This window comes from Mobula hypostoma, chromosome 5 (genome assembly GCF_963921235.1).
Source record: "Mobula hypostoma chromosome 5, sMobHyp1.1, whole genome shotgun sequence".
Classification (NCBI taxonomy): Eukaryota; Metazoa; Chordata; class Chondrichthyes; order Myliobatiformes; family Myliobatidae; genus Mobula; species Mobula hypostoma.
This window is the reverse complement of record NC_086101.1, coordinates 30,848,063-30,863,480: the sequence shown is the minus strand read 5'-3', so window position 1 is coordinate 30,863,480 and position 15,418 is coordinate 30,848,063. Positions and strand designations below refer to the sequence as shown.

Sequence of the window (15,418 nt, the reverse complement as noted above, 5' to 3'; positions counted from 1 at the left end):
AACTGCAGCTCCTTAATGGGGGATTGGAGGTGGAAGGTAGGTTACTTGGCAATATCACAAAAGAAGATCTGTCCAGGGACCACCACAAAAGTGCCTCTACTTTCTTTGAAGTTTGTGTAGATTTAGCTTGTCACCTAACATTTGGACAAACTTCTGTTGGTGCACAATGGAGAGTATCCTGACTAGTTGCATCTTGACTTGTTACCAACCAAGCAGAGTTCACTGCCAAGAAGGCCCACCAGTGTTTTACTTCCTGAGGAAGCTGAGGAGATTTGGCCTGTCCCCCCAAACCCTCACAAATTTTTATAGCTGCACCGTAGAAAGCATTCTTCTGGGCTGCATCACAACCTGGTATGGAAGTTGTCCTGTCCAAGAGCGGAAGAAGCTACAGAAGATCGTGAACACAGCCCAGCACATCACACAAACCAATCTTCCATCCTTGGACTCACTTTACAACGCATGCTGTCGGAGCAGTGCTACCAGGATAATCAAGGACACGACCCACCCAGCCAACGTGCTTTTCATCCCTCTTCCTTCCGGGAGAAGGCTCAGGTGCTTGAAGACTCATACGGCCAGATTTGGGAACAGCTTTTTACCAACTGTGATAAGACTGCTGAACGGATCCTGACCCGGATCTGGGCCATACCCTCCAAATATCCAGACCTGCCTCTCGGTTTTTTTTGCACTACCTTACTTTCCTTTTTCTATTTTCTATTTATGATTTATAATTTAAATTTTTAATATTTACTGTTGATTTGTACTCCAGGGAGCACGAAGAGCAGAATCAAATATTGCTGTGATGATTGTACGCTCTAGTATCAATTGTTTGGTGACAATGAAGTATAAAGTACAAGTCCACATTTGAGAACATTTACAACACGGGTTCCCAACTTGGAGTCCACAGACCTCTCGGTTCATGGTAAGGCTCCACGGCATAAAAAAGATTGGGAACCCCTGAAATACAAGGAACACTGCCACAAGAAAACAGCATCCATCACCAAGGACCTGCACCTTCCAGGCCATGTCTCTTCTCACTACTGCTATTGGGAAGGAGATACAGGAGCTTATGTTCCGCACCACCACAATCAGGAACAGGTACCATCAGGTCCTGAACCAGCATGGGTAATTGCATTCACCTCAACACTGAACTGATTCCACAACCTGTGAACACACTTTCAAGGACTGTAACTCATGCTCTCATTGTTATTTATTTATTTATTTCTGCGTTTACAGTTTACACATTGGTTGTTTGTCGGTCTTTGTTTGTGTGTAGTCTCATTGATTCTATTGTATTTCTTAATTCTACTGGCAATATCTGCAAGAAAAAAAGAATCTCTAGGTAGTATATGGTGACATATAATTTATGTACATCGATAATAAATTTACATTGAACTTTGAACATAAACGTACTGATGTGCCATCTTTGTCATTGCGTCAGTGTGGAGGGACCAGGTGAGGTTGCTGGTGATGTGGAACTTGAAACTGTAGACCCTCTACAGAAGATGCATTGATTTGGACAGGGCTGTGCTCAGCACTGTACTTCCTAAGCTTAACAACCAGCACTTTCATCTCGCTGACGTTAAGGATGAGGATGTTGTTCTGGATTCAGATTGGCTCTGAGTGTAATACAGATGCCTGAATCCACCTCTCTGTCCACCCACTAATCTCTTTCTCTAAGGTGTCTTCTGCAGGCGCCTGGGGCCAGATCTGGGATTGACGTGGCCTGTTGAGTACAGTGCATGTTGATCTGGGAGAGAAAACTGAGGCGGATTTGCTTTCCCTACCAGTGGGCTTGGAGGATTTTGTGGAGACGGTGTTGGTGATATTTTTAGAGCCTGTTTATTTTTCAGGATCTGACCATCAATAACATGGGCAATGTTGACTGCACATCCCACACCATGGAATTGCATTTGACAGGCAAGGGTGGCAAATCTCTTTAGCTAAGGGATTAGTGAACCAGATTTTGATGAATACCCGATTATCTTATGATCATTGTTAGCAATACCTAGCAGTTTTCTCTGTTAATTGCAGATTATGAATTTAACTTTACTTGAACTCAGGGACTCTAGACCCCAGTTGTCAGTCTGATTCTCCTTGCTCAACCTTTGCTTGACCCTTGTGCCAGTATTACAGAGAATACAGAACGTAGAACAGTACAGCACAGTATGAGCCCTCTGGCCCATGATGCTGTGCCAGTGTTTCAACCCACTCCAATTACAATCAAATCCTTCCCTTGCACATAGCTCTCCATTTTTCTTTCATCTAAGTGTCCCTTATATGTCTCAAATGCTTCTCGCATCATCCCTGGCAATGCGTACTGTGCACTTAATCATTCTCTATATAAATAAAATGTCTCTGACATCCCCCTATACTTTGTATCATCTCAAAATTAAGATCAATTGCATTTGTCGGTTCTGCCCTGAGATAAAGACAGTAGCTGTCCACTCTATCTATGTCCCTTATCATCTTATCTGTGTCTATCAAGTCTTATCCTCCTTTGCTCCAGAGCGGAAAGCCCTACTTTGTTCAAAAAGTTTCCTCAAAAGACATGCTCTATAATCCAGGCAGCATTCTGGTAAATCTCTTCTGCATGCTCTCGAAAGCTTCCATATTCACTGCCGTGCTTGATGTGAGGAGGTGTGCTTTGGGAGGTATGTTGGGGTCTGTCTGCATACAACAGGATCTGTAGGTTCTTGTATGTGTATCTGAGTCTTTTTACATGGGGGTTTCTGCCTGTCAGTGTGTGTGCGTATGTATTAATTTATTATGTGTGTGCATGCAAGACTGTGTATGCTGACATTTGTGTCTAAAGATACAGCTGGGTCAGTCCGTGCACGTGGATCTGTATGTTTAGATCTGAGTGCATAGGGGGACTGTGTCTGTAAGTTAGTGCAGGTATGTTTGGGCACGTTTGTAATGAGGATCTGTATATAAGCGGGTCTTTATGTCTGAGAGTGTCTGTGTGTGAGGGGGAGAAGGCTGTGTGGGTGTATGAGGCTGGGTATTTTTATGTGTGCCTCTGTGACCTGCATACGTGCTGAGTATTATCCCATTCTGTCATGTGCTTTGCTGAATAAGGAAAGGCTGTCTTTGAGTTCAGCCTCCAAGTACCAGTCTGGGCAATACAGCTCAAAGACTGAGGCTCAGCTGACCTCGAGGTGGAGGTTGAAGATGGGCTTTTCACTCAACTACATCCCTCTGCCGATCGTATTTGAGCAATCGGTAGGGAGGGTTGCGAAAAAAATGTGTTTATTTTTAAGATCTGAGGTGACAGATTTAAAAGGGACATCAGCGGCAGCTTCATAATGCAAAGGGTGGTGTACATTTGGAATGAATTGAGGTGGGCACATTGGCAACTTTTAAAAGCCGTCTAGATTAAGTATGTGTATTGGAGAGTACCAGAGGGCTATGGGTCCACTGTGAACATACGGGACTAACTTGCTGGGTAAAACAGTTGAGCGAAAATGTGTATTTCCATGCTCTGTGATCCTCTGACTTCATGCCCAATACCGGATTCCCTACTCAGCCATGGTTCCAAGCCCTATCCCAGGATGATATCACAAGGCAGGCTGAGGAAAAAAAAATCAAGGACATGTTCAAACCCTCCTTGAAGAAATGCAACTTCTCCACTGACTCCTGAGAACCTCTGGCCCCTGACTACTCTCAGTGGAGAAGGACAGTTCAGGATAGCATCAAGAACCCCACTGACTCACAAAGGTTCTGTGCCATCCCAGATGAAGCACCCCATCTCATAATCTACTCAGCCTTCTCTCCCATCTGTTCAATCGACTGTGGGTCGCAAATTCAACTCGTTGATTGCTGCCCATGCCACAGAGGTGAAATCATCCTTGATCCCAAAGAAGAATAAAGAACATGCCCAGGATGTTCTGCATATCTGGGATAAATTTAAGGTGTGTGTGAGCAGATTTGTTTGTATGTGGGGTGTCTGTCTGTGCATGAAGCTCTACATGTGTATGTGCATGCATTTGAAGCTGTTTGTGTATCTAGAGAGGGAAATGAGTATTTATTGTGTGGGATTGTGTTTGGGACCGTGTGGTTAATTTGTAGGTCTGCGTATGTGACTGCATGTTTAAGTTTCAGTCTCTATGTGGGACTGTGTCTGGGACTCTGTGCTTAGTGTGTGATTATTAATAGGGTACTATGTGCTCATGTGCAACTCTATGTAGTGGACTGTCTTTAATGTCTGTGTCAGTTTGTGGGACTGTATCTGGTGTGTGTGGGAGTGTGCATGGGACTGTGTGTTTAACATCTTGGTCTGTGTGTGTAATTGTGTGTTTAGTGTACAGTCTACGTGTGTCTGTGCATGAGATTGTTTTTAGTGTGCATGTTTGTCATAGTCATAGTCATACTTTATTGATCCCGGGGGAATTGGTTTTCGTTACAGTTGCAATAATTAAATAGTAATAAAACCATAAATAGTTAAATAGTAATATGTAAATTATGCCAGGAAATAAGTCCAGGACCAGCCTATTGGCTCAGGGTTTCTGACCCTCCAAGGGAGGAGTTGTAAAGTTTGATGACCACAGGCAGGAATGACTTCCTATGATGCTCTGTATTGCATCTCGGTGGGATGAGTCTCTGGCTGAATGTACTCCTGTGCCCACCCAGTACATTATGTAGTGGATGGGAGACATTGACCAAGATGGCATGCAAGGACAGCATCCTCTTTTCAGATACCACCGTCAGAGAGTCCAGTTCCATCCCCACAACATCACTGGCCTTATGAATGAGTTTGTTGATTCTGTTGGTGTCTGCTACCCTCAGCCTGCTGCCCCAGCACACAACAGCAAACATGATTGCACTGGCCACCACAGACTCGTAGAACATCCTCAGCATCGTCCAGCAGATGTTAAAGGACCTCAGTCTCCTCAGGAAATAGAGACGGCTCTGACCCTTCTTGTAGACAGCCTCAGTGTTCTTTGACCAGTCCAGTTTATTGTCAATTCGTATCCCCAGGTATTTGTAACCCTCCACCATGTCCACACTGACCCCCGGATGGAAACAGGGGTCACCGGTACCTTAGCTCTCCTGAGGTCTACCACCAGCTCCTTAGTCTTTTTCACGTTAAGCTGCAGATAATTCTGCTCACACCATGTGATAAAGTTTCCTACCATAGCCCTGTACTCAGCCTCATCTCCCTTGCTGATGCATCCAACTGTGGCAGAGTCATCAGAAAACTTCTGAAGATGACAAGACTCTGTGCAGTGGTTGAAGTCCGAGGTGTAAATGGTGAAGAGAAAGGGAGACAAGACAGTCCCCTGTGGAGCCCCAGTGCTGCTGATCACTCTGTCGGACACACAGTGTTGCAAGCACACGTACTGTGTTCTGCCAGTCAGGTAATCAAGAATCCATGACACTAGGAAAGCATCCACCTACATCGCTGTCAGCTTCTCCCCCAGCAGAGCAGGGTGGATGGTGGTGAACGCACTGGAGAAGTGAAAAAACATGACCCTCACAGTGCTCGTTGGCTCGTCCGGGTGGGCGTAGACACGGTTCAGCAGGTAGACGATGGCATCCTCAACTCCTAGTCGGGCTGGTAGGCGAACTGGAGGGGATCTAAGTGTGGCCTGACCATAGGCTGGAGCAGCTTCAGAACAAGTGTCTCCAGGGTCTTCATGATGTAGGAGGTCAATGCCACCGGTCTGTAGTCATTGTGTATGGCACTGCGATCAGTGTGCATGCAGTTGTGGGACTATGTGTTTGCTGTGCGGATCATGTGTTTTGTATGTTTGACTGTAAGTAGAATGTGTGTCTGTGTTGGACCATGTGTTTGATGTGTCTGGTGTGTAGAATTGAAATTGTGCGTAAGTCTGTGTGGTGGGATCAGGTGTTTAGTGTGCGGGATCATGCTTGGTGTATGGGTCTGTGTGATTGGTATGTGGGATTGTGTTTTTAGTGCCATCCTGTGCTCCATGCCCAGTACGTCCCAGTTGAAGTTGCCGCCGCTCGTGTACCACTCTCCTTACGGGGACAGCTGATTGGCTCGAAGCCGCAGTGACGACACTGGGTGCTTCTCTTCGGCCGCTGCCCCGCCCTACTAGCTGGTCGTACCCGCCCCCTGCTCCATCTCGAGCCAATGGGCAGGTGCCGGACCGCGGCGCGGCAGGTAGCCGTGAGGGGGGAGGACGGCGGCGATTGGCGGAAAGTTTTTGCGGTGCGTTGCGATTGGCCAGCTGCGGCACGGCGAAACGGGGCGGCCGGGCTGCGGAGTTGCGCCGGTGTGTCATTCGGGCGGCGCGGCGGAGCCGGAGCAGAAACGGGGCATGGTTTCATCCAGCGCACATCAGAACCAGCAGAGCGAAGACCGGGCACCAGGCAGCGGCATCTAAGGATCCAGAGAGGCTCGCTCTCTCTCCTCACTGTACCCCCGTCCAAAAATACCTCAACACCGGTTCGCCGCCCAGCCAGCGCTCTGCATGGACCTCTAGGCTTGGCCGCAGGACGGGGCTCTCCTCACACTTTGATCCTCACTGCAAGGCTTCGCTCCCACCCCCTACCCTCACCTCACCCCCTCCCTCCCCGCCCCCTTGCCCACCACCAACACCCACCCCTCCTCCTCTCGACTTGCTGCTTCGAACAGTAAAAAGTGACCCGTTCTCGCTGGTCGTGAGAGCCGGGCAGCCATGGATTTTCGAAGCTCTCCTTCTCGGAGGAAAAGAAAAAGCTGGATGTGGGACACAAGTTTATCTGTTTTAACTTTGACATTAGTCCTGTGGCAATCGACGGGGATCGGGGCAGGTAAGAAGCCCTTTTGTAACTCATCTCAACCGTGGTTCGCGGTGAAGAATGCTCCGTGCCGCCCGCCCTTTGCAAGGTGTCAGGAGGGGAGAAAGAAAGGTGGCAAAGGAAGGCAGTTTAGGGATTAAATGACTTGCGGACTCTTGATACTCTCTTGCACCCGGTGGTGGGTACGGGACCATACCCTGTTGTTAATAGAACTCGTCAAACTTTTACAAAAGATTTTATTTTGGGACGATCTTGAGAGTTAACTCCAAGGATTGTGAAAGGGAAGACGAAGGGGCTCCAAACTGCGTTCTGGGAATCGGCTGGCAAGTGCTTCAGGCTATGGAAGTGTCAATCAGACCGGGGCTGTTTATCAGTGCCTTTGGCTTGGGCTGGGAAGCTGGAAGTGCTGGGACAAGAGACTTCTGCCGCCGCTGCCTTTTGGGGATGCGGTTCCAGACGGGCTCTGCTCACAAATCTGGCTGAGGTGGTGGTGGTGGTGATTGGGGGGGGGGGGGACTATTACGTGGTAGTGGGCTGCTCCAGCAGTGTCGGAGACGCCACCTGTTGGTTTCGGAATGCCACCGGTGTGACTGAACACGGCACCTTCGCAAAACACTCCTGGGCACCGTGGCCGTACCGGCTCGCTACGCGGTTAGATCGAATTCACAGTTTAATCCCGCTATTCCGACCAATCAAAGATTTATCGTTAATCTGGGAAAAGAATAGAAGGGGCGAAATAAGAGAGTTATGCGCAATAATTGAGATTCGCTCCCCAACGAGAAGCTGATGTCCAGGCTAGTTAAAGCTAGCTAGTTTAGCCCAGCCGGACAGATATCGACAGCATCTTCCCTCCTCCTCTAGACCCGTGAGTGTCACTCGGGCCCAGTAAAGAGAAGAACGATCGCTTTAGTCTCAACCCTTTAACATGCTTTGAAGGATTACACTAGTTAGGGATCTAAACGATTGCCCACCACAAATTTCTCATTTGGCTGTTTGTGATCTTTCTAACAATCCGCAGATGCACAATGCTACACAGAAAGACAAATGCACGTCTTTCTCACACGCCCCCTACTCTCAAACGCAGTCACAGCCAAACGTACCGTCACACCCGCACTCCCTTTCACTTCCCTGCGCACATTCAGATACACATTTACCACACGCACACTTATGCTTCAATTAATTGAGCGCAGTTGAATCAATCGATCCGACTGACAATTGTGCTGCCTGGGGATGGCGGTGCACAGCGCAAGCTTCATCTCCTTGCTGGACTCCGAATGTGGCTGGGACCCCGGCCTGACAGATGTCAATACTTGCATCCGTCCGCCTTACTGGGATTGGCTGCCGCATCTGCACTGCCGGCCCCGACACAATCAGAGCCTTTGACAGGGACGGGACGGTTTAAGGTGCGAGTTGTCCCCGTTCCGTAACCGCGAAACGTAGCAGTATTCAAAAAGGGTCCTAACGCTAAGACCTGACTCTGCCACTTTCTTCTCTGTATTTTTATCTTGTGGTGAGGCAGTTACTATGAATATTCCCTGACAAGGCGTCCAGTCTGAAAACGTGGCAGCGATGCACAGCTCGGATCTCAGGAACAATGAGGCTCACGGGGCGGGCTCCTCCCCCTTCCCCCTCTCTCATTACCTCCTCCCCTCGCCTATACGTCCACTTTTCAGCAGCAGCGCGGGTGTGGGACTGAAAAAGTGGAGCGATCTCAACTCCCCCCTCCCCCATCAAAACCTCGGGTACCGGGATGGAATTAGGACGCATGTGTGCGGGAGCGAGAGCTGTCTGTGTCCTGCACCCTCCCCCTGTGCGCCAGAAATGACTCAGTCAAAACATTTACTCGGATAAAAGCCGCATTGTCTCTACACAGAGCCTGGAGACCTGCCACCGATGCTCTCGCACAGCACAGTGCACGTTTTTCCTTTAGATATGTATCCAAACCATGGGAGATAATCTTAAAAATACACCTCCAGCCCGCCACCACCCCGTAGCTAGTAGGAAGTCAGAAATCAAAGCAGAAGAGTATTCAGGAAAAATGCTGCTAGTCACCGGAGAGTCTGCGGGAAGCGGGTTCTGACCCCATCCGAGTGAACGGTCTGCAAGCGGGCGGTTCTTCCTATACGCAGAACACACAAATTGCAGGAGGAAATCAGCGGGCCGGAGAGCACCCTTGTGCGAGGGATGGACCCCTCAGGTTTCTGGACTGAAATGTCTCAACCCGAAACTTCGTCTGCCGCTTCCCTCCACCGATCCTATTCGTCCCGCCGAGTTCTTTCAGCATCATGTGTGTTGCTCCGGATTCCCGTATCTTGCGTCTGTCTGTGTGAGCGCGCGTGTGCTTGTCTCCGGAGACGCTGTCCGACCTGCTGAGTATTTCCAGCATTTTCTGCTTTACTCTGAAGGGATGACCGGAATCGAGTGGATATTTCCCCACTCCTTCCCCACCTTCGCGGACCCCTTTGCCCCGTAGAGCCAGCATTCGCGGGCCAGTCTTTGCGTGATCCCCGGCGGCCAGTGGGAGTGGGAGTGCTCCCCCCCCACCCCCAACTCCCCGAACTTGCCGGTGTCTAACGTGGGTAACTCGGACTGGACATGAGCGCTGGCCGAGTTGCGGGGGAGGAGTGAGAAAAGGCTGGCACCGGTGCTTTGGGTCGAACAGTCTGGTGCTCCGTTCTATGTGAAGCTACCGAATTGGCATCTGGTGGTAACGGTGGGGAGGGGTACACTGTGCACAGCCGACTTCATCGTGCCGCGCAATACAACTCTTTGCCACTCTAAAAGCGCCCCCCCCCCAGAAATTTGAGACTGGGAGTATTTGGGCTTGGGGTGGGATGGATTTGAGAAACCAGGCGATAGTGTGTAAGGCTGAAAATCTGTGGGAACAGAGAGTGGATTTGGCAGAGCTGGGGAGGGGGAGAGGTGGTGCTGAGGTGTTAGGGTTGTGGGTGTCAGGGGTACTGGGGTGGTTGGGCTAGAATACTGAGGGTGGGCGTCAAGGGTGTTGTTTGAGTGGTGGGATTTTAAGTGTGCAGAGGCTTCTGGGTTGATGGGATGGAGGGGTGGGCTGGAATGTAGAGATGGTGGTGGGGTATTGAGGTGGTGAGGGTGTAGTCATAAATGAGAGGAGGTGGCAGAATCAGATTTATTATCATTAACTTATGATTCCAAATTTTGTTGTTTTGAGGCAGCAGTACAGAATAAACACATAAAATTACCATAGATTACATAAATAAACAAATAGTGTCAAAATAAGGAACAATGAGATAGTGTTCATAGGTTCATGGACTATTAAGAAATCTAATGGCAGAGGGGAAGATGCTGTTCCTGAATCATTGATGCTGTTCCTGTGCATCTTTAGGCTCCTTTTCCCCTTGTCCAATGGCAGTAAAAAAAACTAAGATGTGGGTTCTTAGTGAAGGATGTCACTTTCCTGACACACTACCTTCAGAAAGTGTTCTGGCCCGTGAGGGGGTGATGAGATACGGCTGCTCTGCCATTCTCCCAGTGGTCTCCAACACCACTGCACCCCTCAGGACTGGACTGAATTGTCCATTGCTGGAGAGGGACTTGAGACCTTCATCTACCCACCTGCTAACCTGGTCATCCCAACGTAAACCCAAGTCTCAATCCAGGAGAGATGCTGCCAACACTATAGCCCAGAGGAGAAGGTGGGAAGCTCAGGGGGAAAAAAAAAAACACTGGCCATCCTTCTGGCTTTGACAGGGTCCCTTGCCTTCTCAAAATTTGAGGCGGGGGCAAAAATGGATTTTTGTGAAATCCACAGTTCTTGTGGCAGGCGTTGGCCCAGTGTCATCCAGATATGCTCTGGCAGATGATGCCTGGCACACTTGACACATCTTCAGGGGTCTGAAGACTCGAGGCAGAGGTTTGAGAGAGTTGTTCGGAGGAGATGTAGAGAAAACTACTGCTCGATGTTGGAACCACTGTACCTTTTGCCACCATTCAACCTTGTTCCCCAGCAGCAGCTTGGTCAGAGATGAGGGTCTGGAGTCCTGAGGATGGAGGGAGTACTTTACCCTGAAGACTCATGGGTTCATTGTAAGTTAACCAATACCTGGGATGTACCTGGAATCTATCAGTCCATTGGCTGTGCTTGGCTGGGTCAATCCTGGAATGAGACAAGGGTTCTCATTGGGAATATGGCATTACAGGTTGGTAGCTTTTGGAGAGAGACTTGGAACCGGTAACATCAAAATGGACACCTTAGCACAGTTTCTGTAGTTCCAAGTTACAACAGTGGCCACATGCATTGGTCGTGGGGTGGGTGCTTTAGAGTGGACATTTGGTGGATTGTAGATAACGACAGAATGGACCAGTGTCAGCTGATGTTTCTGGGCCCTGTGCCACATTATTGGTCTTTTGAGTGGATGGAGCCTAGCCTGGTTTCCTGGTTTGAGAGCAGTGGATCCGTGATTACATGTAGAAACCCCTTTTATGTCTGCCAGGCCTATCACCCTACCCTGGGTTGGCGTGAATGTGAAACGGGTGAGCTGAACCACTAGTCCCAGCACAGAGAGCCTTCCCATAGCAAAAGGAACCTCATCCCTCATTCTGTTCTACAGCCTTCATCGGGACAGGCACCAATGTGTTAGTCCTGTCACTGGGTCAGGGGTGCGTAGGTTGACTGAGTTTCTGCAGGGAGATAACATACCTCAGTGTTATCTTGTCATCCAACATGGCTTCCCGGATAAGAGACAGAAGGTTTCAAGAGGTCCTTCAATCTGGGTGGCCCCAGTGCCCACGGACGTAACTTCTTTTGTTGTGTCAAAGGGAAGGAGTGCTTTCAAGATCCCCCCCTCCCCTCCAAGCAGAAATCTCTCACCTTTCAACACTGAGATCTGGAGGTAGACAGGGGCTGTGTGATGTCGCACCCTCGATGAAAGGGCCTCTTGTCTGTGCGTACTGTGAGCCCCCATTCGGCTGGGAAGTGAAGGTGAATGGAACCAGTCAGAGTACAGTCCTGTGGTTGGGGAAAGGGAGGGAGTGAGGCAAGCAAACACACAGGGGGATGTGTTGAAGGCCATGCGGTTGAAAAGGGCTTTCTTTTCATTCCAGGAAGGTAGCAGTGCTAACGTGGCACAACACTAGCGGGAGCAGAAGGCTAGGCTCCTTGCTTGGTATCACTCAGTGCCCATGTTGCAGCTTGCATCCCTTGACCAGTGCAGTCTGGCAGTCTGCATGAGGGATGGTGGCTGTGGCGGGGGGGGGTGGTGTTGTGCTGATTGTTCAGATGGGGCTCTCATTAAACTGCCCCTCCCTCACCACTTCTGTTCTGTTCCTTCAGAGGTATGTGCTCCTGGGGTCAGGGAGGGCAAAGATAAAGCTCCCTCTCTGGGGATGCCTGTGCAGGTGATTAGCTGTGGGGGTAGTGGGAAAGGGTAGCCTGCTCCTGTCCCGACCAGGAATGCTGGCCTGTGAACAACATCTCGGCAACCCCCGATGCAACATTGAACCTGAGCAAGGCCAACATACGGAGAATCCGGATGGCCCGGGCTCCACTGCACTCTGGATGTCCAGACAATCTCCCTTATCGACCACTTCAGAAGTCGCCTGCTTCCCGACTGACTGTGGACGTTGCTGCAAAATCTCTCCAAGACAGACATGGCTGCCTCTTTGACATGAGTGTGATTGATGATCAGTTCTCTGGGGGTGGGGAAGGTATCCGATGGAAATAGAAGAAGCAAAGCGGATGCTTTAAATAACATGCTGCTGAATCCCATGGAAAATGGAAGGCCAGTCAGTGGATGTGGATGTGAGGGATGGATTGTAGAGCAGGGTATGAATGGCTGGAGGGACGTGTAGCTTAATAAACAAAGCAATCTGAAGTACGAGAGGAAGGAACGCAAAGCTAAATAGTGGGCCCTTGATGCCACAGTGGATAGGTATGTGAAGGAATGAATGAACAGTGTGTGGAAAGAGTCTGGCCCGGCTCCCAGCTGACTGCTGCTGACGGTTCAGAGGGTGCCCTGGGTAAGTCAGGAGAGTGTAAAACTGACTGCAGCACAGACACTGCACACAGGCAGATCCCAGCTTCTCCCGCTCTGGGGTGGCTTGGCCATCCTGTGCGTTTGTCCCCACACAGCGCAGTCTTCGGGCGGGAAATCAGGTGCTGGGGGAATAGATTCATGGTGTCAGAGCAAGATAGAAACAGGCCATGTCCCAGAATAGCTGGGCAAAAAGCACAGGTTAGCTGTGATGCCGGGCTGAGGCAAAGATTGCCCTTTAAGCTGTCTGAGGGAATCATGTCCCCTTCCCTGTGGGTGCAAAGCTGACTGACCCAAATTCAACAGGGAGGGCTCCCATGAATTCTGATTAGTGATCCTTGTCCCTATTTGCTCTGGACGATAGACAAAGTGTCCCACAAGTCCCGTCATAAAGCCCTGTCAGGGATGGGTCTGTTAATCCAAACCAGCCTTCGAATCAAACGAGTAGGCTGATAATCCCAGGGTGTCACCAACCAACCAACTCTTCAGAGCCCAAAAAGACGATTGTCTTCCCACTTGGCCTGGGTTAAAAAACTAGTGGAATAATTTCTGATAGATTAAGGATTCATTTACATTGTACTGATTTGCATTTTATGAGTTAAGAAGAACAGACAAACAGTTTCTCTGAAAGTTTTAACTATAAATGCCATAAAGGTAGAGTATAATTATTTGTAAGTGTGGTGGAATTTACCACCTCTTTACATATAAGTTTGCCTCTTCCTTTTTGTGATAAATACTCAAAGCACAATGCAAGGGTATGATTGTTTAGTCCCAGCCGTGGCTTACTGGTATCCTGGGGTCAGTCAGTGGAGGGTGGATTAGTGCAGAGTGTAGATGTGTGTTTGGGTAATTCCCCTGGTGGAAGTCAGATTGGTGGGAGGGGGGGTTGAGTCTATTGACACAGGCTGGGTTGGATCAGTGGGTACAGTCACAGTGTTAGCTAGAGCCATGGGTAAGTATGAGGACGCTGGCTTGGAGGTTGGGGGGCAATGTCCCTGGTGGGGTGGAGTTGACCTGTTAGTCACGTCACTGAGGTGGAGTGAGGTCATTGGGTTGGAAATGATGTGTGAGATAGAGTGATGAAGATAGGTGTGTGTGTGTGTGTGTGTGTGTGTGTGTGTGTGTGTGTGTGTGTGAGTGTGTTGGAGGGGAATGTGTGGGACAGGGCGTGTAGGAGAGGGTGGGGCAGGACCATGAAGTGGCTAGTTAGGTGGGTGATGTGGGAAGGTAAAGGTGTGGCAAACTAGATGAGTCCGAATGTAGCTGATTTACAAAGATATTTCACTTGATCGTCAATCCTCTTGGGGGCAAGATAACTGTCGAGAAGTAGACCTCCAGCACTGACCACAGCAAGCTGCAACTTCACCACATGGGAGTTCCCATCATGGAGGGCAAGGTCAGCCTGATGTTAATTGAAATGACTCAGCTGGCTTACTCATCAGTGATATAATGCAACGCCCCCTTCAATGGCTCTCTGCTTCTTAACCCACCATAGCTCATAGTGCAGCTTCCCTCCAACAATGTCTTGAGCTGGTCCTCATCACTCATGCTCAGAGCTAGCAACCAAAACTCAGACGAATGGAAATAACTGTTCCTGGATTCAACAAGGTATCATTTCCTATATGTATAGGAATGATAAGAACGATCAGTGTGGTTTAGTGTAGATATTTGTCTCTACTGATATACTTACTGGTTTAGGATAGGAATTAACATTTAGTCGTCATAACTATAGGCATTCATTTGATATCTCCTTTGTCAGAAGACTGTATGAACTGTCCTTATCCAATTTTCCAGTGATTGTTGTCATCTCTCATACTGACATGTACCCTAGCAGATGATTCTTGTGTTTAACACAGAGAGCGGCTTTTGTGTTTGTAATCCATCAGGGCACATCTATGTAGAAGGAAGAATACAAGAATAAGATATAAATAAATTTGTGGAAACATTTTAAAACTGGTTTCTAAAGGGTAAATGAAACCGTGATAATCTCAGTTGATCTACATTGATAAACAACCAACATATGTGCTAAAGCAGGCAACCATTTCCAGTTCAATTGTTTAGGATGCAGACTTCAGAGGGAAAACTCAAATTGCTTTGCCATCCAGTGTTCAGTCTCCCCAGTTTTGTAACTAAATCTCTTGAAGTGGTGCTTGAAGTATTTAAGCAGAATGTCCTGGAAAAACATTTAAGTTCAGGAATTTCATTCAGCACCTCCCACACAACTTGAGACGTGTTACTTTGGTTCCAACAATTCTTTAAATTTGTCAAATAAAGACATAACAATTTTCATCCTCAGTAAAAGCAAATTATCAAAGTGTTGAGGTATTCCTGCTGCTGCTGGTGCAAATGACAGAGTATTATGCATGAATGCATCCTTCACTTTATCTCTGTGCTCAGAAAAAGCTTCTGTGAGAGAGTACCCCCCCCCCCCAGCTGTCCATCTGTGATCTGATAGGTGATGATATTCCATCTCAGGGGCACTCCCATTCTCTCTCCGTTGTAATGTTTCTTCTGTACCTCTGGGGTCTGCAGAGGGCATTCCTTGGCAGAGGATCCAGGAGCCTAATTCACTCCTATTCAAGGTTGTCTTCTTTAGCTTGCCTAGAAAATAGAATTGGCATTTGTTCACCACTCAGAGAAGGGCTAATTGGAATCCACTACAT

General features: G+C 48.6%; 1 protein-coding gene across 1 annotated transcript in view; it reads left to right on the top strand.

Moving 5' to 3' along the window:
- Positions 1-6,295: 6,295 nt before the first annotated feature.
- The window catches only part of LOC134346173 (collagen alpha-1(V) chain-like), a 273,825-nt gene continuing 264,702 nt past the window's right edge, over positions 6,296-15,418 (top strand). The window contains exon 1 of the mRNA XM_063047492.1: positions 6,296-6,759. Within this exon, the coding sequence (XP_062903562.1) occupies positions 6,645-6,759 (115 nt within the window). The 5' untranslated portion in view covers positions 6,296-6,644. The remainder of the gene's footprint in view (positions 6,760-15,418) is intronic.